General features: G+C 31.5%; 2 protein-coding genes and 1 long non-coding RNA gene across 3 annotated transcripts; all 3 read right to left on the bottom strand.

Moving 5' to 3' along the window:
* Positions 1–52: 52 nt before the first annotated feature.
* On the bottom strand, positions 53–792 carry LOC129287532 (trypsin inhibitor DE-3-like). Its single transcript, XM_054923723.1, has one exon. It carries the CDS (start codon positions 752–754, stop codon positions 149–151), a length of 606 nt encoding a protein of 201 aa, XP_054779698.1. The 5' UTR covers positions 755–792; the 3' UTR covers positions 53–148.
* Positions 793–4,084: 3,292 nt separating this feature from the next.
* LOC129289072 (trypsin inhibitor 1A-like) lies at positions 4,085–4,693 on the bottom strand. Its single transcript, XM_054925893.1, has one exon. It carries the CDS (start codon positions 4,691–4,693, stop codon positions 4,085–4,087), a length of 609 nt encoding a protein of 202 aa, XP_054781868.1.
* A 14,808-nt stretch (positions 4,694–19,501) lies between these two features.
* On the bottom strand, positions 19,502–21,198 carry LOC129287902 (uncharacterized). Its single transcript, XR_008587838.1, has 3 exons — positions 21,062–21,198; positions 20,782–20,885; positions 19,502–19,818 (listed from the first exon to the last, which is right to left on the bottom strand). It is a non-coding gene; the product is annotated as an uncharacterized LOC129287902 (long non-coding RNA).
* Between the last annotated feature and the right edge of the window lie 3,487 nt (positions 21,199–24,685).

Genomic DNA, 24,685 nt, shown 5'->3' on the forward strand with positions numbered 1-24,685 from the left:
ATATCCCTTCATGTTTTTCTACATTATAAACTAAAAGAAGCTTAGAGAGAGACACACTTGAAGCGTAATTTTATATAATTATCACAAAGTGCAAGGAAATTACTACAAGCGTAACCCTGCACATTACTTATTCATAGTCGATTACACTTCACATAATAGAGGCTCTCCGTGCATCAGATGATTCAGCTTTGATGAACACAACATAAAGAGGGGTGTCATTAGTGATAACTAAAAGCGATTTTCCATCATTGCCTCTGGAAATGCCAAGATCTCTACAAGAATCACCATTAATGGGACAGAACACAATCTTGTACGCGATACTAGTATATTGTTGAATCCTGAACCAACCCTCCTGAGCTTTCTCATACTCGGCGATTTTCACAGACTTCAGCCCATCTTCTTCAACCATAGTCCACACCGACGGTATAGGAACACAGGAAGGTACTTTTCCCTTAACTGAGAAGAAGTCAACATTAGAGTCCAATGGGAGGATTCTAATTTTTAATGGGGACCTAATTGTCCAAGGAAAGCCATTGTCGACTTCAAAGGGTGACTGCACAACACTAAGAGGGCAAGTTTCGTTTCCGGTCTTGGCGAGCCTTAAGCCACCACCTAAAGCCCAGATATGTGGAAGGATGTAGTATGTGCCACCATTGATAAGCTCGTTGCCCTCACTGTCAAGGACAAACTTGGATGTGGCTGAAGAGGAGGAGAAGGCAAGGAGAACGAAGAGGGAAAACAAGACAGGCTTCATTATACTGTTGAGATTGTGTTTCTGGGGATGTGTTGTGTGGAAATGAGCGGATGGAGGGTTCTATTTATTGGACTTATTACTCCCAAAATGAGGGGTAGTTTCGATATTCATCCATCGATGCAAGTTGATAAAAAAATCTTTAAAGATATGTCACGTTTTGGAAGAGGCACAGGCACGTGATCTCTAGACTTGTGGCTTAGGATCCAAATTATGGAAGTAAGATGGGGGGATACATTATAGGTGAATTGGATGTATGGAAGGCTTACTACTACATAAAAAATTAGGTTTAATAACTAATATTTAAAAAAAAATAGACTCATACATTATTGTAGTCACTAGCTAGTCCAAGTCTCATTTTGGGCAAGTTTCAGGTGGAAACTCGCTCTGATTCCATTTGTTATGAATGAGGAGTGTTTATAAAGGGGGGAGAGAAAAAATGGGCAAAGACCAACGATATGATACCACATTAACAAATGAGGTGCTTCAATGATTTTTAGATGCAATTTCCCTTATAGATTACTCATCAATAAGATTTTAATGTAGGAATAAGACTAGCAATTATCATCAAAATAATTTGTAGAGAAAATTGGGTTTAAGGAATAAATAGGTGAAAAAATTGAGAGGAAGAAGTACATTGAAGGTTCTTAGGTGTATTGCACATCTGCAGTTATGCTTCAAAAATCATCTAGCCAGGGCCAGTCCCATTTTGGGTGAGTTTTGGGTGGAAACTCGCTTTGATTCTACTTGTTAAAAATGGGGAGTGCTAGAAATAAGGGAGAAAAAAATGTGTAAAGATCATCAAAATGATATCATATTTTAACTTGAAATCTTAAAGATCACATTTGTAGGTCTTTTTTTATTATATATTAATTATTAAGTTAAACTTTATCAGATGTGAAACTTCTTATACATCAAATGATATCATATTTTAACTGAAAATCTTAAAGATTACATTTGTGGGTCTTTTTTTATTATGTATTAATTATTAAGTTAAACTTTATCTCATGTGAAACTTCCTATACATCAACTCAGGTCCATAACCTAACAATTTTAACTAAGTTGACGAAAAGAGTACACCTTTAATTGAGAAATTGAGCGAAAAGAGAAGAGCATTTTCAAGACGGCATTTGCGAATTTTAAAAACATTAAGAATTATAAGTTTTCTTCGTTTTTGTAAAGTAGACAATTTTTGTGGCCGAAAAAATAGGCAACTTTATCTCGTAAAAATATCGGAGAAAGTGTAACTTTTAGCGTGGATGGAAAGGAAAACCGACAGTTGTATGGCAGCGAAAAGGACCACGTAAAAGCATATCAACTGGTCTTATTACCTCTTTTTTTTTTTTTTTTTTCAATTGGTCTTGTTACCTTGTTTCTCAGTGAAGCTTATCGTCAAACAATTAACGGAAACAAAAAATGCTTATGAGACAAACTGTGAGCGTTCATTGTGAAAGAGAAATATGGAGAAATGGTCACTCTTATTGTTTCAACAGGACAAATAACCTGCCAGCATTCACTGACACAAGAATAATCAAGATATAAATCTGCTCAACTGGGAAATCAAGATCTGTAAATTCAAAATAAGCGAAATTACTTATCGTGCTGCAAACATCCTGCTCAATAAAGAGGAACTACCGCGCTTTCTCTTCTCCAGATCTGTCACTATATTGCCTGAACTCTTAGTGGCTTGTTGCATTCGAAGCTTACTGTATTCCATTGATCAAGATATTTCATTTCTCCTCAAGCTACTCTTCGGCAAGTTTACTGTTATCAGATGTCATCCGAGTCAGCCTTCGGATGATGTTTTACTTCATACTTTCCCTTTACCTTTTTAGTGAATTTAACTATTTATTTTTACTTTTTATTGTAAATAAATAAGGTTGAGAGATATGCTGAGATTTAGTCTCGTCATCATGGAGTGTCAAGCCGAACACGAAACTAGCAGAATATTACAGATTTTATAAAGATAATGAGATTGTTGTGGAATTTTTTTCAAGTAAAAGATCATGAAAGATCCATGGATTACATCAAGGTTTGATATTATGATATATTTGGCACAGGATGATGTGTTATTTCTGTTCTATATAATTATTTATTATTTTATTAACTAATAACAATGTCTTTCTATAATAATTCAAAATTTTTAAAAAAATATCCTATTTTAAATTTGTAATTTTTTAGTGTAATATCTTGGATCTGAATTTAAAAGCATACATATATACATCAATTTTCATATATACAACAGTGCACAAGAAAACAAATAGTTTTAGTCCCCTAACTTTAAACGTGAAGCTCGGTGTTGGAAGTATAGTTGCAAACAAACACGATATTTTCAGTATATATGCCCTACGTGAATAAGTTCTCCATATTTCTTTTTCACAATGAATGCAATTAGTTTGTCTCGTATATGTAAGTAGTATTTGTTTCCATTCTTTGCTTGAGGATAAGCAAATGGTTGGCTCCAACTTCAATGAGGAAAAAAAAAAAATACAAGAAGAGATTTTTATTCCCAATTGATATGCTTCTATGTAGTTTCTTATCCCTTCCGCACAATTGTCGGTTGACCTTTGCCTCGACAGTGTAAGTCATACTTTATTGGTTCTTTTTATAAGATAAAATTATTTACTCTACATAAATTAAGAAAACTACTGATCTTGGTAGATAGAAAAGTATTTCCTAGAAAAAAAAATAAAAAGATAATGTTTTGAAGATGAGAAATTCTTGCATGGACACAATATACTACATTATCCATTCTCCATCTGATAAAAACATGTTAGATAACATTAGTATAAATTGATTTTGTTATCAATGATAATAGGTTAAGAAAAGGAAATAAATTAAATAGGCATTCTTTAAAGTAATTAAAAATAATAACAGATAATATTTATTTTATCTGTTTGAATTGGTACAATTTTATTGGATGGAGCATGTATGATGTGATGCATGGGGTCTATGCAAGAATTTCTATATTAAAATTATATTTTCTTTCTACAAATACTCTCTTGTAATTAAATGCTCCTCTTTCCATTTCCACTCTCTTTAAAACTTAAATATCTTATTTATAATTAAAACTCTTGAATTTATAATTATTTAAACCAATATTTTTAACTTAATTTTTTAGAGAATTTTATCGAGGCTTTACTAGTTTGGGGACTTCACTGTCATTCTTCCTAAATTTTATTAGAAATAGAAACACAAAAACTTTTCAAAAGGAAGCCAATCGAAGCAAAATTTATTTTAGTCTAGTGACACAGATGGCGATAAGGAAGGCGCATGAAGCATTATTTCACTTGTTCTTCTTCAGTGAATGTAACAGTTTTGATAGTAGGCACTTCAATCAGCTGGTGATTCGACTTTGCGAAACACAACTACGAAAGGGTCGTCATCATCATCAGCGATAACCAAAGGCCTATTTATTTTCTCGTCCTTGGAAAGCCCAAGAGCTCTACAAGGATCATCATCAGTGGGACAATACACCATCTTATAGGTCGTACCATGATATGTCTGAATTTTAAACCAACCTCGTGTGCTCGTGCTCATGATGGTGTCTTCAGGCTCATACTCCTCAAGTTTCACTTGCTTTGTCTCATCTTCTCCCCCAACAATCGTCCACCTTGCCGGAGTGGCTGCACAGTTTGGCGGCGACTCGACGATGAACTCCATGATAAAATCTGTAGGGAGGAATAAGATTCTGTATGGAGAAGAAAGTCTGGTGGGCCAACCGTGGGCGAGTTCAGAGAAGGCTTGAACAACGGTAAGAGGGCAAGTTTCATTGCCTTTAGCTTGGAGGCTGACGGGGCCGCCGTGTCGCCAGAGGGCCGGGAAGATGTAGTATGAGCCACCATTTCTGATGGGGTCACCATCGGTGTCCACCAAATCAGCTTTGGCTGATGGTATGAAGGCAAATACAAGGAAGAGGGTAAGCAAGAAGGTGGTCTTCATTTTGGTTATGTCGAAACGAGAGGATGTGAGGGTTCTATTTATTGATTCACTTGATCCTTTGGAGGGGTAGTTTAGGTATTCAATTATGCAAGTGAGACAAAAATTTAGTTAATGAATGAAAAAGATGTATCAGATAGTGGCACGAGAGAACTTCATGTGTAAGTGTTGGATAGAATATATTTGGGACAATTACATACATGTCCCACTCAAGATAATTAATTACTTTCAAGTTTATTAACAACCGAATTTAGAAGAATGACAACACATTAGGGAGTAATTAATTATCTTGACTAGGACCTGCAAGTAATTCTCCCAATATATTGTGATTGTTTTGCTGTACTATACAGGGACCACTATAAGCGGAAGCATATTCTACAAAATTTGGTTTTAATGTTTTAATTGGGTTTGTCATAGGAAAAATAAAACACACACACACAGAGGGAGAGAGAAACAGATATTTTATTTTTTCCCTTCATTTGATCTTATCTTTCGAATTATATCCCCCAATTTGATAATATTGCGGTTAAGAATTCTAAAAAAACATATCTTATTTTTTGAATTGTCTTCCCCATTTTGATTATATTACAGTTAAGAACTCTAAAAAAAACATATTTAAAAAAAAACACGAAACTTGATCGTGGTTTAATTTGCGCTTTGAGCTATGTTTTATCAAATAAGGTAGTGATTTGGTTCATGGTTTTTATCTTTAAGTTGTAGATCTGTTTATAGCGAATTCCCTAATTTACACATATTGTAGTTTTTTTAAAAATCAATAATTTTTTGTTTCGGAAGAAACTAAATTAAAATAAAAAATTGAAGAAAATATTTGAAATTTCATTTGACGCATTGAAAAGAACTTTGAAGATTATTTTCAGTTTATCCAAACTGTTCAATAATTTTCTAGACAAGTTTGTATGTAATTGCGCTTTGAGACAAATGATGTGATTCGCTTATATATAATAAGAGTCTAAAATCTAATATAAATTAACATAATTCAGGCCTAAATATGGGCTATTTAACATATAAAACTTGCACGTATGACTTGTGAGTGTCACACTGCTTAAGAGAAACACTGCTTTTAAAGATGAAATAAAATAATGCAACGCACAGCAGGCCATTCGCGAAAGCAGGAGGAGAGAGTCTCATGTGCTAGGATATGAGGCTGCTGGAGCCCTTCACCACAGCACGTAGAGCTCACGTGCCCCCAAGGCGCATGGGAATGATAACTAGAATATGCTTTGCTTTTTGTAATCACGTGAAATTAATTGTGTTGTTTCGGAAGGTTGATAAGTCTGAGGTACCGGTGACACAGTTGAGACCACCAATATCCTCATGTACCATACTGTGCAAAGTGATTTCGAAGATAATTGTGAGCAAGTTGAAACCATTAGGTCCAGTTTTGTTATTATAAAAAAATGGAATGGAATGGATTAAAAATATAAAAGTAAAAATAAGATGATTAAAATGTGAAGGGAGAAAGGTGAATTCATAAGGGAGAAAAGTAATTTTAGTATATGAGATTGAGAATTATTATTCATTAAATTTTTGGAGATGTGATGATTCCCATGTTTGTAATATATAAGATTAAGTTTTATTATATTTATTATGAAAGAGAAGAGTGATGTACGTGAAGTGGATTGGGAATGTTGAAAAATCCAATGGAAATATAGTTCAAGTTGTGCCCAAGTACATGCTGTCATTAAGAGTTATTTTACTATCTGGTTAAATCGCAGCAACTCTCTTAGATTAAACGAACCTTTCTTGTAGGAAAATAGGGTGACGAAAAAATAAAACTATAAATAGTAAAGGTAGAATTCGGGAGGAAGAAGAGAAGACTCAGGAGCGGTGTGTGTCTGAACAAGCGGTGGTCGATAGCTTATATAAGCAAAAAATTCTTGGATGATTTGAGGACGATTAAATGCATAGCTTAATGGGCTTAAATATAATTAATATGGCTTAGTAACCATTAAAGAAAACTATTTCTTAACATTATAATAAAAATTAGTTAATGGTAATTAAAGTGCCCGACACAGCATTTAACTTGTGCACAAGGAAAAAAGCTGGATCTTAACTATATTAGCCTGTTGTTATGTGCGCGCAAGCCTTCCTTTCTTCTTAGCCCACTTAATCAAATTTTCATCTTAGTATAATAAAATTTTCACCCTAACACACACACACACACACACACACAGAGTCTTTCTCAAGTTCAAGCAAGGAAAATTTTCTTTTGACACACTGATAACCTCTAGAATTTCATATTATTTGAGCACATTTTTCTTAGATTTTAATATATTTTGGATCAATTATTATATTTTGATTGCTCAAATTAAGAAAATTTGCATCTTGGTTTGGGTTTGCACAATTATTTTTAATTTAATACTTTTAGGCTAATTTTGTGTTACTTTGGTTTGATTATATTCATTTCTACACATTTGTTAATGCTTTTGGAAGTCTTTGGGATGAAAAAATCAAGTGTAAAAAGGATAAGTTTTGTTCACTATAAAAACTATGCAAAACTGTCGAAATCGTGTGAAAGTCATGACTTTCACTGCTATCAGCAAAATACTCCATTTTATTTATTAGAAAATGCTTGGGTAGGATATATATATATATATATGTATATGTATATGTATGTATGTATATATGTATTCTGAGAGCTTGACCCAGAAGGCATTCCACTCACTTTAAGATATATTTGGATCTTGGTTGTGCTAAGGTTTGGGTATTGGAAGAGCTTGGAGTAAGGGATTGGAGTTTTGAAGACATTTGAAGCTCCTTTTCTTTGATTTTCCTATTCCTATTCCCTTTCCTCTCTTGTAATCTAAAAGGGTCTAAGTATTTTGTGTATTTGAAGCTTATGGATGATTATGAGTAGCTAAATATTTTGTTCTAAGATTATTTGGAACCTTGTATGGATTGACACTAAGTTTCTCCTCTCCTTTTGTGATTATAAATGTGTTTATTTTATTCTTTTCTTAATGGTTCTAAGTATTGGGCCACTATTTAGATGTTAAGTTCACTTAATTGATGCTTGAGAGTGCTAGGTTGAGTGTAAAACTTGAATAAAATAGTGCAAAAACTTGACATTTGCATGTTGAATGGATAGTTTTGCTAGTAAGATAGAGATATACTTGCTAGCCTTGCATAGTCACATTAAGATTGGTGTTTAAAATTAAGTTTTATTTATTATAATAAGAGATTGGGTAATTAATTTAGCTAAACACTTATTCATGACTTGAGAGAGCTTGTTTAAGTACTTTTAGAACTCTAGGTTAGCACGTATCTTCATTAAAAGTAATTATGAGAGAAGATAATTTTGGTGTTATGAGATGCAAAGGGGATAAATAATGTTAAGTCCTAATTTGTACTTGAAGTTTGTGAATCATTCTCTCTTTTTTTTAATGTTAATTTAATTTGCAAAATCAACTTTACCTAAATGTCTTTAGCTCAACTTAATTGAATTTACTTAGTCTTTTGCTTGATCATTGTTTTTAAATAAATTTCTGTGGAAATGATATTTTACTTATATTATATTACTTGTCATGGCCTGTGCATTTGTGGAGAGCGCAGCACACACAAACACAAAAACTGTAGCAGGGAATTCCAATGGAAAATTCATAGAAACTTGTATGTATGAAAGACTGAAGGAGAGTTTTTTTATTATTCTTAACTGGATTGGTTCACACAGAATCTGAGAGGGGAGGATTGGAACCTGATTTTTGGTGCCAGTGTATTGTTATTTTGGTAGTAGAGGGATATCTGCATATAGTGGAAATATTACTTAAGAATAGTTGGCTAGGTGGAGCTACCTTCAAACCAATGTCGTACAGCTATTGTATGAGCCACCAACAGGTTTGTGTCATTTTTGGTAAAATAAAAGTTTATACGAGTTGATTCTCAGAAACTTGCTAAGGATAGGATATGCCTATAGACTTAAAAAGTTTTTACAGAAGGTATTTATAGATTGCCTACTAATAAGGTCTTTACATTGGCAGTAGGATTTGATGATTCCATGATTTTGTAGATTATTGGCTATATCTTCATCAATTAGATCAGCTTTGATGATGATTTGTATCATTTGTTGCGTAGAGATGTCTTGGCCATGCTAGTCCACGTTTACTTGTTTAGCGGATTTTTGTTTTGGGCTCTTGCCTCACTTTCTTGTATATTGATTTGTATCTTCTCTATACATTCTCTCAATATATTCCTCCACACTCAATCTTATCGATATATTTAATTATTCATTTGGTTTAATGGTGTCAAATTGCTAATTATAATGTTAAAATAAATATTTTATTTATCTAATGATTATTATAAATAAGCATTATGAATTTATTTTCAAAAGTATTCAAGTGGTGATAATGAATAATCTATTTATTTTAATGATATAATTAATAATCTGACACCATTAAACTAAATGAATAATAAAAGGGATGGATGAGATTCAAAATGGATTGATGCATTGAGAGATGGCATGGAGAGTATCTAAATCCCTTATATATATATATATATATATATATAAAGCATTTATTATTTTTATAGTATTTCTTTTGATTTTAGCTCGCGGGTTCAGAGACTTCATGCGTCACAAATATTTTGAAAACTTGACTGATTATTGAACTGATTAAAGTACCAGCTCACCAATATTTTTAATTATATGTAATTACTTAACGTAACAAAATCAAAATAATAGAAATTTATTATTTTCCATAACAAATTTAAAAATAAAAATAGGTAAAAAATAATACTTATAATGTATATAATTTAAAGGAAAGTGAATTATAATAATAATAGATTTTAATTATGTATTTGATAATAAAAATATAGTTTTTTTTAGCTTTTCCTTTACAATTTGGCTTTGAGTTTTTTTTATTTATAAAATATATGGGACTAGTAGGTCTCAGTCTGCACCCTGAAAGGCTTTGACTAATTATTTACGAGGTAGTGGGTATGGTTCAAGTTCAACTATTTTCGTGCTCTCCTCAACTTTTGAAAACCCACCAACGGTCTGGACGAATGCACGAATCTTTTAATTTCTTTTTGATTGAATGACAGTTAGGATTTAAAATACTGAACTAATGATGGTTAGGTTCTCAAATTTTTTTTTTTTGAAAAATTAGCAAAAAAATATTGATCTAAATAATTATGAATTCATGAGTTTCAATTATCAATAAATATTTAATTTATATTTTCTGTTTATAACTGTTTGAATTAATATTTACAATTTATTTTATAAAAATTTTTGTCAAGAACCTAATTATTATTAATTCTGTATTCTAGAAGCTAAATGTCATTCTCCCTATCTTTTTTACAAGGTTTTTGACATATTTGTCATGTATTTTAAAAAATTATTTTATTATTTTATTTGTTAAATAATATCACAAATTGTCAACTCTTCTATTTTACCTTTATTAATTAAAAGAAGGTGATAGATCAACTTCTTATTTGCATAAATTAAATTTTTTATCAAATTAAAGAATAAAACTAGAAAATTATTTTCTTCTGCTCCAAATATTTTTATTTTAAATAGGACCAAACTAGTATAGACTAGTATAGTTCTCTCCACTATTTCAATGTTTTTTTTTCCATTTTTTTCTTCTGCAGCATGCATGAGTCTTATCTTCAAAGCATTGAAAAAAACAAACTAGCCATTGAACTAATCAAGCATTGGCGGAGCCAGTATCTTAGGTCAGGTGGGATGAAATCATTTACATATTCATAATTTTAAAAAATAACAAAAATTATTTAATAATTACATACCTTATAACTTTTATCTATGTGGTTTCATGTTTTTAGAATCGTTAAACAATCAACTCATTGTCAATGCTTTCAAATGTATCTTTTTTAATATAAGTCATGAGATAATCATTCATCCATGAATTCCCCATTCGATTGTGCAAACAAATTTTTACAAACTTTATAACAGAAAAGGCTCTTTTAACTGTTGTTATGGCAATAAGTAACACCATTGCTAATCTCAAGAGAAGGTAAACTAATAGATAAACAATGTGTCTTTCAGTTTCAACTAATTTTTTCACAAATTTATTTTGAGATTTTAAATGACACAGGCGAGATTATTTTTTTTCTTATTTTCTTAAAGGTTTAATAAATGTTAACCTTTTATAAAATAATATTACTATTTATGTATATTGAAATTGTGAACTAAAATTTATTGAGCTTTTGAGTTAAAAAAAATTAATTTTAGATCTGAGTTAAAAAAATAATATGAAATGGTTTAAATTGCAAACTATAAAAAAGAGGGCGTGCAAAATATAAATACCTATACTCCCATTTTTATGTACGTAATTTTTCTTATTGGTCCCCCTCAAATACATGTGGCTCAGCCACCGCAATCAACATTGATCAAAATAGTAGTTAAACTGTATCAAACTAGTTATAAACTAATTATTTTATTAAACCGATCAACACATTGATTTAACAGTTAAACTGGGAGAGCTAACTTGGATTTCCATACTATATTTATTTTCTTCTTCTTCTTGTTTCATTTTTTGAACGCCTTCTGTTTCTTGCTCCTCTCTTTTTCCAATTTCATTTATTCTGACTCTTCTTGGGGCATGTGATGATACGGACACGTCAAACATTATCTTGAGATGCAATAATTTCTTCATAAAATTTCCTTTATTTGAGTTCTGATTAAGATAACCCCAATACCTCAGGCAATACTTAATAGGACTTGATCAATCACAAACCTGATATAACTACGTAGGGTCAATATATTTACTTTTATCTTACAATCAAACATCTTCACACACACATACATACGACATTGAACACTAGAAGCCACTTGAAGCAGAATTTTATCTAATCTTATGAAGTGCAAGGAGTTCATATCTAAACTATACTTGCACATTCATGAGTGGCTTCAAACATTACGATAATTAAGAGGCTATCTTCACTCAGCAGATGATTCAGCTTTGCCAAACACAACCAAGAAAGGAGCTTCGTTATGAGTGATCACCAAAAGCCTGTTTCCATTATCATCCTAAGAAACCCCAATATCTCCACAAGTATCTTTACACCGTCTTATAGACTTTATTCATCCAAGCCCCAGTCACAGCCTGAATTTTAAACCAACCACTCAATGTGTTCCATACCCAGCGAGTTTCACTTGCTCGGTCGCATTGCCTCCACTCACAACCGACAACTTCGCCGGAGAGTCTCAGCACAACCAGGCGGCTCAACCACGGTGAGCTTCAAGATATAGTTTGTTTCGAGCTCGGCGATTTTGAGTGGAGAAGAAATTCAGATAGGCAAACCGTTGGAGAGTTCAGAAGAAGTTTGAACAACACTGAGAGGACAAGGTTCGTTGCTTGTGGAGGCTATGTCAATGCCACCTCCTCGTCCCCAGATGGCTTGGAGGATGTAGTTGGAGCCTCCATTTTTAATGTTGTTGCCATCAGTGTCAACAAAATCTGGTCTGGGCGAAGCCAAGGCAAAGAAGAGGAAGAGGGTAGACAAGGAAGACTTCATTATTACTTGAGAAAGACTTGGCTGAGTTATGGAGAGATGATGCATTGGTGAGGAAACCAGGGGATGAAGGCTTCAATTTATAGAACTCACTCGATCTTGATTAGTGGCATTAGGTATTCAATGGTGCAATGATAATTGTAGGAAAATAATATAAAATAATGAGTGGCTTTCGATTGCAAAGTGTGATATAATTGTAAAAGAAAACTATTCGATGCTAATTACTGGGCAAAGTTTTAAAGTCTTATTTAATCTTAAATATAAGACAGATTTACTCCTTTTAATACCATTTATTTATAGATAACTTCTAACATGTTTTACTAGAGTGAAAAAAAAATTCAAAATGCATTAATTCTGTCTTAAAAATAATATATTTAAAACTTTGTCCTTACTAAATAATGCATTTTCTCTCACTAACATTTAATGAGAGTAAATGAAGAATAGACTTTTCAATATTACCCTTTCTCTCTCTCTCTCTATATATATTTTTTGTCCCTCTCTTTTCATTATATTAAATGAAGGGTAGTTTTGAAAGTTTATATTTTTGTGTTAAAAAAGTAATATTGTTAAGTGTATTTAATGAGATTTACTAGTATGTGAGATTTTGTCCAAAAGTATCTTATACAAGAGTTAAATGACAATTTGGCCTTAAAACTATAGATTTTGGATCATCTAGTACCCTCAATTCGTTTTTTTGTACAAAGTTACCCTTCTACCTTTGAAAACAGTATACTGATATCCTCACCATTAATAGAAGTTAATTTTAACTATTAATTAATAAGAAAATAATAGAAAATGACTAAAAAAATTATTTGTATTTTTCACCATTTGCTATTACTTTTTGGTCAACTAACAATTAAATTTAACTTTTATCAATAGTAGGGTGAAATTGCAGAATTTTTAAAAGTCAGAGAAAAATATTATATCAAAAATGAGTTTAGAGTCTTAAATATTTATAGACCTATAATTTGTTTAGGGGTCAAATTGCTATTTAATCCAAGATATTAATTACCATCACTTAAAAAACGTAAAGTTATAACTTTACCATATAATTACCTTGGAAGATGTAAAATGAAGAATGACATAATTGTCATTCGAAAAATTCTTAGATAGACCTAGAGCCCTAATTCATTTGTACACTGACCAACTAGAACATGACACCACAAAATTTTAATATGAGATGGCACGTACCTGGAATTTATATTTCTCTTATTTAATTTATATTTTAATCTATTTTCCATGGCCTCTTTCTTCTTCTAGGAACCCTTTCTCCGCTAGTCCTCCTTCTTCGTTCATGATTTGTTGCCGCCAACACCCTTCTTCAAGTCATAATCTCACAATCCAAATTCATGTTATCTCATTTTCCAGATCAAAAGAATCAAATCTTGCACACTTCAATAAAAACTGCTTCTTTTAAGTTAAATGGAATTGCGAAATTCCAAGATAAAAACTTCATAGAAAAATAATTGATTCAGACACCACTGCATGCACATTCGGATGGAGGAGTGATGTTCAAATTTACATGTGAAGACTTCTAAGCACAAATTCGTCCGAATTTATCACTATCTCAAGGGAAGGAGGAACTTCACAGGAACAAATACAAAACAACGAAGAGGTGGATTATTTTCGTCGATGATTTTCCACAAAGAATGGTGTCGGTGGTTGGCTGAAGAAGGGTTCCTGGGAAGAAGGAGGAGGACATGGACAAAAGATTAAAATAATTTAAACAATATAAATTAAATAAGAGAGATATAAATATCAGGTAAGTGTCATCTCATTTTAAAATTTTGTGAGGTGTCATGTTCTGGTTGGTCAGTGCACAAATGAGATGGCGCTTCGGGTCTACCCAAGAATTAATTCTCTTGTCGTGATGGAAGGGGAAGGAAATATAATTGTTGGATCCTCGCCAGAAGATGACATGCATAATAGTTGAGATTATTTTGAAGTAGCGAATTTTTTCCCCCTTTTATTGATTCAACATGCGTCCACATCTTTACAGATATGCTTATATTTAGACCCTTCCCACATTTCATATAAATCTTCTAGCAAGATTTAATTTCAATTGTTTGAATATTTCTTTTACGTTTTTTCAATTCAATCATCAGAATTTTATAATTTGGTACTCAATTGTTTGATAAGAACATATGAATACTCCAATTATACTGATGTTGCCATTTTAATTTAGTAATGGATTTGGTAAAACATATTTCGTAAGCATGTTAATTAGAATATACTTGCAATTCGCATGGAATCCAAAAAAAAAAATCACACGGAGTTCATGAAATTATGACAATTTTTCTCGATGAAAATTCTACCCTAACTAAAGCATTTTATTATGAATTATTTTCCTGGAAAAAAAATTACGGATACATATGGGTGTATGGGCATTTTGTTTTTCATATTTTTTTTGCAGGTTCTATGATATTGAACACTTTTTTTATGGTAGAATGTAATGTATTTATCTTCTATCTAACTTTTTTTTTTGTTAGTGAGTTCAAAATTTTCAAAATAATTTCCATGCTTCAGATTTTAGAATTTCACCTACAAGAATTAAATAAATTACTTTTCATTACCGTTTACTTTTTTAGAAATTAATAAACTTCAGATTTTTTTCGGCATCTCATGAAATTGTGACATAAAATTCTGTAAGTTTTTATAGCTTTTGTTTAGTCTACGTAACACTGGGGAAACTGGAAAACATAAGCCTTTTATTATGAAAATATTGTGTAGTTTATGTCTAATTTCGAAAGATTAGAATCAAACTCTCATAGTAGCATAATTTTCCAAGGTTTTACTTTAAAAGCAAAAAGATTAGATTCGAATATTCTTTTGTCCTTAGTGTCACATTTTAAAAATCATACACACACACACATCTAATTTATCTTGCAAAGGAGATTTCTCACACGATGTGAAAGGGAGAACCAGCTAGCTCTGGGTTCGAGTGGCATTTCACCCCTAACCACAACTCATCTGCTGATTCTTCAACATAGGAGGTCTTCCTTCACTAGCAGGTTTTTTCGAAAAACTTCATTTATTCTGGTGTGGATGGCAGGCAGGCCTATATTTCTTGGTTTAAAAACATTCCTCCTAGAGTAGCTGTTAATACGAATAACAAAAAAGGGTATCCTGAGCAATTTCAATAATTGGGTTCATTGATATTCCTGGTATAGTAGATGCTATCACACATACAATCATACTCAATTCGATGGAATTGTTTGATCTTAAAGGGGACCCTCTATAATTTCACACGTGAGGAGTTATTTCTCACACGATGTGAAAGGTTATATGGCAATCAAGATTGATTTAGAAAGGCATATGATCGAATGAAAATGATTTCTTTTTAACCAATGTTATAAGGGAGATTGGATTGCATAGTGATCTAAAGATATGATTAATTGAATATTGTATGTCTGTGAACTACGTCTTTCAATTCCAGGTGTTGTGGAATGGATCTAAATCAGATATTTTGTAACGTTCTCGAGCCTATTAACTCAGTTATGGGGCACAAAATATTCCAAAAAATGCTACTCAAGTATTATTGCCTCAATTTCGCAGTAAAGAGTACACATAGAAAACAAAATAGTCACAGACATTGGGTGCACCTATACAGCAAAAGAAGTTAACAAGAAAGGAAAGGGACAGAACAGAGGCAGCAAATTAAAGAAGAAGCACAGAGGGAAAGGGAAAGTCTTACAGGAAGGGGATGAGCCACAAAATTCTTCTCTCCCCTTCAAGTTGCTCAGACTTTCACTAAATAACATCATCGTCCATCCAGGCCCGTTACCACAAAACCCAAAATTAACGTCCGGCCCATTAGTTGGTAACTCCCAAACCAATCCAAATTTCATAGGGAAAATAACACCTAGGTTCCATAGAATAGATTTAATTATGAAGAGGTTTTATAAAATGCACAAAATACTCCCAAATCTCAAATCATGTACATTTACAACTTGGCAAAGAACATTTACAATTGGGCAAAGAAAAATGACAACTTGATATTAAACTCATATCTAAGTTGTAAATGTACTACTACTGAAAAATTTCACTAAGTTATAGAGAGATGATGCGTTGGTGAAGAAATGCACTACTACTGAAAATATCTTTCGTAACGCGTCTTTCAGAGCGTTCTTTTACAAAATACTCCTAAAAATAGAGATGAAACCTATCAGAGCACTTAATTAAAAGAGCGCTCCTGTATGATGGTATTTAGGAGCGCTCATTATAAAGAGCACTCTGAAATTAAATATCAAAATGTTAAAAATTAAGTAGTCTTACCATTTGAAAAGCACTTCTGTATATAAGAGCGCAGTGCTCCAGTATATTCCGGAGCGCTCAATACGGGAGTGTTTCAAAAGCACTCCCTAAGGCAAAAAAAAAAAATGCTCATGTAATCTTATTTTGTAGTAGTGATAAAAGGTTGAGGCTTCAATTTATAGAGGTCACTATATCTTGATAGTGGCATTTTAGTTATTTGATGGTGCAATAATTGTAATAATATAATATGAAAGGATGAATGGCCTCCTATTTTCAAGCATGTGATATATAATAATTTGTCAGTATTACAAGGTCATGTATGATTGCGTTGTCATTTTTTTATTTTTAAATATTATTTTGTAATACAATTTTTAAAATTAGTTTTCAAACAAAACAAAAAGAAAATATTTGATTATATTAATTTAAAAATAATTTTATAGTTAAAAAATTGATTGACAGTGGTGGTCAATCACTAGCAATTAATGGTGGTGGTTTATGATACTCTCTTCATCTCACTTCATAAGACATTTTTGAGGGAGATTCAACATCCCAAAATATGAGAAACATTAACAACATAAGGTTCTATAAAGGATTAAGGTTCATTTTTATCCTGAACTCTTTTTCGAGAAGTGTTAGGTACCTTCTACTAATAAGTAAAGCAATTTTTCCTTTGAACCATTTTTCTGAGGAGCCAAAAACCCTTATATTTAACTTTGCTCATTTTTTGCTAACGTGATATGTAGGTGGGGTTAATGCACAGTGACAGGCAGAACTTTGATAATGTAGTTTGGTGCTAATTTCATCATACTCTATTTTTAGGAGTGCTCAGCACTTTGAAATCTTATTAAAATAAAATTTAATAAATATTATTAAAATATTAAATATTTAATAATTTAAGTATTATTATTTATAAATATTCATCCAAAATTTATAAATTATTTTAAAATATTTACAATGCAAACTAGGTTTATAAAAATTTATAGATGGTTTGTAAATTATGTGTGAAAATTTATAAATAATAATAATATTTACGAATAATAAATATGCATGCATGGGACTCTCCTTGGAGGAGCCACCATTTTTCTCTTCCATGGTGTTCTTGCAAGCTATGGTTTCAACTCTAGTTTCTTCTTTGGCGTCCTAGGTGGGTCTAGATCATACCATTTGGTTGGTTTTTCGAGTAGTGGTTGTTTTACACTTAGGGGAGTTGAATACTGCATGAAATAATCAAACTTGTCAAACGGCTCACAAATTTTTGTAAATATTATTATTATTATTTACAAATCTTCACACACAATTTACAAGTTATCTATAAGTTTGTGAAAAACTAGTTTGAGTTATTAATATTTAAAAAATAATTTATAAATTTTTTATTATTATTTATAAATAATAATAATGAAATTATTAATATTGAAATATTCAATATTTTAACATTATTTATTAAATTTTATTTTGATAAGACTTAGAATGCCCAACATTTTTGAAAAAAGAGTTTAAAAGAAAATTAATATCAAAAGATAAGGTTAGAGTTTTACTTGTTATTGTGAATGGCCTCACACACATGTTACGTAAGCAGAAAATAATAAAGTCAACAAGTGACTAATGGAATGAGTTTTTTGCTCCTTAGAATAATGGTTCAAGAGTTAAATTACTCTACTTATCTGCATAGATGCCCAGCGCTCCTTCTAAAAAGGTTTGGCTATAAAAATAAATTTGACCCTTTTATAGATGATATTTTTCTAATATTATTATTTTTATATATTCTCTCTTCTTAATATTCTTTTACAAATAGAGTATTAGATAAATAGTATTTTTAAAAGTATATATTTTTATTAAAAAAAGATTATAAAGTGTATTTAATGAGTTTTATTAATGAATGTTATTTTGTTTAAAAATGACTTATAAATTAAGACAAAGGTAGTAGTGATTAACAATGAGTGATGGCATTTTTCATTAATGCTAAAATATAATGTGCTTTTAAAAAACGAGAGCATGAGGGCTCTAATTTATAGAATTCACTCGATCTTGATTAGTGGCATTTTAGGCATTGAATGGCGCAATAATTGTAAGAAAATAATACAAATTGATGAGTCGCTTTCTGTTTTTTTTTTTTTTGGTCCTGGAAAGTCACTTTCCGTTTCAAATAATGTAAAATGAAGAATAGTATATAATTGTCACCAGAAGATGACACGCATAATATTGAGATCTTCTTTTTAAGGTTGTAACTAACATGTCCAAATCTACAGACATGCTAGCTTTAGACCTGTCCCACATTCCAAATAAATCTTCTATGAGATTTTATTTGAATTGTTTAAATCTTTATACATTTTTTAAAATTTAATAATCATATTTTAATATGTTGGTACTCAATTAGAGATTCGTTATAATTGGATGGCAGAATTGTTCGATAACAACAATTGAATACTCCAATTATATTGATGTAGTTACTTTAATTCAGTACTGGATTTGGTCTAATGCATAAGCATATCAATTAGAAAATGCATCAAGTCGCATGGAATCCAAAATAAATCACACGGATTTCACGTTGCAAATCACAGTGGCTATAAATTAAATATTTTATAGGAGATTAAATTTGAAATTTGAACTGTCTAAATGTTAATTTAATGGTTAGAAACAAAAGAGGAGAGGAAGAGGAAGTAAAGAAAGAGGAGAGAATCTCTCCCCTTTTATAACGGGTCAGCACTCTTAGTGAACAGTTATCCACTTCCAACACCTAATTAGGCTCTATAATTAATCTCAATTAAAATCTCAATCAATTCCTAATCAATTTTAAGTCCTCAAGACAAAAATTGGATTTAACACAAATTTTGAAATTATTTAATAAAACTTAAAATTAAAAAAAAATAGGAATTCCCAAAGACAACAACATCAAGGGTTTAGGACATTTATAGCCCAAAAATATGAGCATAACGCCCACTGTCACACCCCAATATTTAAGGGTATAATCGGCATAGAATATGAGGTGAGCTCATATTCCATAAGCCTCAATTAATGAGAATTCAGCTGAAATCTCAGTATATGTAAGTTATATTCATCAATAATAAAGTTAGCAAAGTCTAAATGTTTTGTGAAAATTTCGGCAGAGTCTCTCCTATAATTTAACTCTTCCAAAATTTTCACAACAACAACAAAACCTGTCAGCCCAACCAACAAGGAGACTATTTCTATTTTAGCAGTTTACATCATAACCAAAAGGGATTAATGCCTAATCATAAGGTACGTGGAGTTAGCTTATAGTTTACAAAACACAGAATGAAACTTCACCAAAAAAGATAGTCACCATGTGCTTCTGCTTTTTTTTTTTTTTCAAAAACAAGAAGGCCTTCAATGGTCAGCTGGAGGTGCAGGGTCTGCTATACTATCTGAGATCAAAAAAAACTTATCGGTGAGTAGCGTTCTAATCAAAATTGTAGTAAAAAATATGGAGATTATAAACAATAAATTTAATTTCAAATGTCTTAATGAAATAAAAAAAAATTGCCCTTAACTAGAATATAGATAACAATCTTAATTAAATTTTTTTTATAAGATGATCATGAAATTAGTCAATGCTAGTAAAGTCACACATATATGTTGAAAATAAAAATTTCACTATTCATAAAATATAAAAATATTTAATAATGGTGCAATTTGATAAAAAGGCTTTCAGAAAATAAATAGAAAACTGAAGATGTTAACCAAAATTTAGGAGGGCTCTATCAGAACGAATAACAAGCGTGGACACACAGTTCACAAGGGTAAATAACCCATCAAGCGTGACTAAAAGCCACATAACACGCGGCAAGAGCCACGAATCAAGCGCAGGCATAAAACCCACGAAAACAAGCATGAGCATGATGCTCACGAATAACTATTCCTCTGTTCCACATGCGTTGGCCTACGCACGGGGCTAGCACCTCCCAGAAGCACCCTGCTAGTTAGGTGTACCATGGCGCGCCAAGGGCTAACGGAACTGTCGTTAGCATCCAGCGTTCTGAACTCAGTCCCTCTCAGTAAACTTTAACATGCATGAGGCAAGAGAAAATTTCAAAATTTTCTTTTCTCTTCTTCTTTTCCTCTTTTAAATACCGATCAATTATCATTATTATTACTTCATCAGTACTTGTCAACTATATAAACTATCAATAAAATCAACACTTTCTCTTTAAATAAAACAATTATTAGAAAAATAGGATAAATGAAAATAATTGTACTATTTATAAAAGATAATTGCTAAAATTCTAAATAGGGAGATTTTTTTTTGTAAACACTTTTTTAAGAATTTACTTAGAACGCTACCCACTCAGTTTCTTAAATTTTAAAGCTCGTTCTGTTTGACCTCTTACCTTAATTCCAATGACGCCATTAGATTCCTCAACAAGGCTTAGTGGCAGCAAGTCTGATTCAGCCACTGTACAGCGTCGAAGCAAAAAAAGCTAGAGGTTCAAATCTGTCAACACACGAGGAGGCAGAAGCTATGATTCCAGCTAACAATAAAAGAAGCAGAAACCACCTACACCCACATTGAACTTCGACGACAGGGAAGGAAGAAAAGAGGAAAGAAAAACCGACCACCGTGGGCACCCAAATTCGGCGCAAAACAGAGCAAGAGAATGAGGGAGATACCTTTCCACTGTGACTGTCGAATGAAGACCGAGAAGAAGAGGAAGGTGGCAGCTAAGACAGCAAACTGCTGACAGACTCTCATGGACACAGAACAGCACAGTATAGTAGGAGAAAATCAGTAACTCGGTTTCAACGTGACTAACAGACGAGGACGAGAAGGTGAGGTGATATGAAGCAACGACAGCCACAAAATGATCAGCTAACAGTGAGTTAAGTGTGTTGATAAGGATTAAAGAAATGGACCGACTTAAATGATCTAGAAGAGTGTAGGAAGGCGGTGGGAAAATGACTCAAAATGCTCTGTTTTTCTTCACACAAAAGAACCGAAATCAGAACATAAAGAGCATGGGACAATTTACAAAAAGGAGCACGAGGAAATTACAATAAAAGGCACAAAAAATTACGATAAGGAACACGAAATTTTCCTATAATTTAAAAGCAAGGTTTTTCTTTGAGAAGTTTAATCCTTGCACAAATTTTAACAGATTTTTTTTTTCTTATAAATGCCCCCTTATTATTTCTATGAAACTTATTTAAAAAAAATATATTTAAAAAAAAAATATTTATTCGACTTAGAATTTAAGGTCGTCACACCCACAGCATCAGCAGAGAAGCAATAATACTTCCAGGACAAAATACGGCTCCACCTAATCATAACATATCAATAATTTTCACATTTTGTCCACTCGGCTGCAAAGTTCTCAAAATTATCCTAAACGCTAACATCCATATCCAAGACTTAATTTAACATACAATAAGATCCAAGGTCATGGCAACTAGACAATGAAAACAATGCAACATACATGTGCCGAGCCTTCGAGACAAAAGGAGCCAAAGGCTCATATTTTTCCAAAATTCTGCCAGAATTCTCACCTGAAAAATTGTTAGAGATAACATATGAGATTTAATGTTTCAGTAACAATTAAATATTCTAAGCTATACTAGCATATATACCAATTGAAAACAAGTTTGCTATTCATATTTTGCATATATAAATTCTTCGCAATCTGTTCACAACTCTCTTTCAAACATGAATGGGAATGCCAATTTTCACAATCACATAAAATTCTCAATGTCACATCCCAAAAATTAGGCGTGACTGACATGAGATATATGCACAAATCTACATCTTTTAAGCTTTGATTAAGGAAACTTTAATCTAATATTTTAACTCATTTAAAATAGGATGAACATTTATTATAACATTTTTATACAAATAAAAATAAATTCTTAAACTTTTCATAAAAATTTCGACAAAACCTCTCCTGTAAACAGGACTTCTCAAATTCTTTACAACATCAATGTACAATCCAAATTAGAAATGCAAAGCTTTGCTCCTCCATAGCAGACAGACAAATAGATAACATATCAAAATCCCATCTATAATTAACAAGGAGCAACTAATTATAAATTCAAAATATAACAAATAATTAAACATTTACATCAGAAGGGATATAGCCTCAAAAGATCCTCTAATCAATCCAACAATGAGCCCTCAAAAGATAGTAGAAGGTACATTGTCAATTATACTATTTGAGAATAAATAAATGCTTTCTGGTAAATAATGTCCCGATATTAATAAAATTTCAAAAGGGTAAAATAAATGAATGATAATGATTATATAAATTAAAGAAACAACAATTTCCATAAAAAAATTAACAAACTTTGAAATAAAATGGCTCTATAAACTTTTAAATAAAATTTTAAACCATTAAACTACCATAGCAATATTATTATCATTTGATTTCAAGAAAGTAAATAAATAAAATAAATAATTATAAATAAATTATTCTAGTGAATAATGTCCTATAATTAACAAAATTTTAAAAGGGTAAAATAAATAAATGACAATGATTATATAAATTAAAGAGACAGTGATTTCCATTAAAAAAAATAACAAACTTTGGAATGAAATAGCTCTATAAAATTTTAAATAAAATTTTAAACCATTAAACTATCATAGCAAATATTATTATCATTTGATTTCAAGAAAGCAAATAAACAAAATAAATAATTATAAATAAATTACTAATTAAAAACCAATGTGATGTAAAATCACTAACTAATTAAATTTATAATTATAGGGACTTATTAAAATAATTAACAAACATGGACACATAGTTCATGAGGGTAAATAATCGAACCTGTCTTATGCCACGAAACAGACGATGACATACAGTTCACAAGGGTAAATAACTAAATGTGGTCGAAGCCACAAAACAGACGTGGACACACAGTCCATGAGAGTAACTAACTACATATGATCAAAGCCATGAAATAGATGTTGTTATGAGATCCACAAATAACAAATGTGAGAATAGAGTTCACGAAAATCAACTAGCTAGTCATTGACCTAGGCGCGCTAAGGGCTAACGGGACTGCCATTAGCAACCAGTGTTTTTGTATAAAGTTTCTTTTTAAACTCACTTTTAGACATGCGATAAATCATCACTTTCAAAATATAATTTCTTTTCTCAATATCAAACTCTGATGAAGCATATAAAAACATCAGTCTTTTTAAATATAAAAATTCATAGCTAATATCTCATAAAATGTTCACTAATTTTTATAATTAACTTTATCAAATAAAGTACTATTAAAATTTATAAAAGTATTTTCATCAATTTAAAAGATATAAATCATAACTCCAAAAAATAAAATAATTTAATTAACAAAAATAACTAATGCAAAAAAATATATAAATATATTTAAATTATTAAAGTAATATTTTGATAAAAAAAAATTTTTAATAAATAAATTAATTAGGACGTTCTCTACTTACTTGAAGTATTTTTTTAAAATTTATAGTTTACCTATTTATCACTTGAGCCGAACTTTTCCTCTTCCTAACACCCTCTAATCAACAATGGTGGAAGCTAGATGAAGGAGATGTTGTTGCTCGAACAACGAAGACGAAGGAGATGAATGTTGGCTAGCGACACATAAAATAGGGGAAGACAGAGGAGAACTGATGGCAGCAAGAATTATACAGAAATTGACGGTGAAGGGAGAAGACTGCATCGATCTGAACTAGGAAAGGAAAGAAACCATGAACTTAGCTAATCAGTGGCGGACGAAATAGAGGTTCACACTGGGGACGGTTGAAACAGGAAGGAGCAAGATGAAGATGCAGAGGAAGCACGAAGGGAGAGAGAAAAAATTAGAGCACCTCCCTTTTGACAGACTCTGGAAATTACTCGAAGAAGCTAAGAAAGAAAGGGAAAAAATATCTAATTGGAATGAGGGTAATTTGGTAATTTCATAAAGTAAAAAGGAAAAAAATGAATTTCTCTCGCTTGAATCAGATTCGAACATGAGATCTAATGGTTAATATCTGCACCATTCTTCCACTACACCAACATCCCTCGGCAATGGAGTCTTCAACATTAATATAATTACCATTTAAAGATATTATCACACCTCTAATTTTTCTTAAATTCCTTTGCCATTACACTTAAGTTAAGTAAATCATTAAGGCAATTAATGTGGATACACAAACTCTTTCTTATGGCTCCCTTTCTTCTTATTTTTGCTAGTTGGAGCCTAAATTGAGGACATACTTCACCAAAAATGTATTCCCTTGTAAACCAAACAAAGGAGTAGTCACAAATGAGAAGGCAAACG

Source organism: Prosopis cineraria, unplaced genomic scaffold, assembly GCF_029017545.1.
Source record: "Prosopis cineraria cultivar Desert tree isolate PC_DT_omini unplaced genomic scaffold, ASM2901754v1 PC12, whole genome shotgun sequence".
Classification (NCBI taxonomy): Eukaryota; Viridiplantae; Streptophyta; class Magnoliopsida; order Fabales; family Fabaceae; genus Prosopis; species Prosopis cineraria.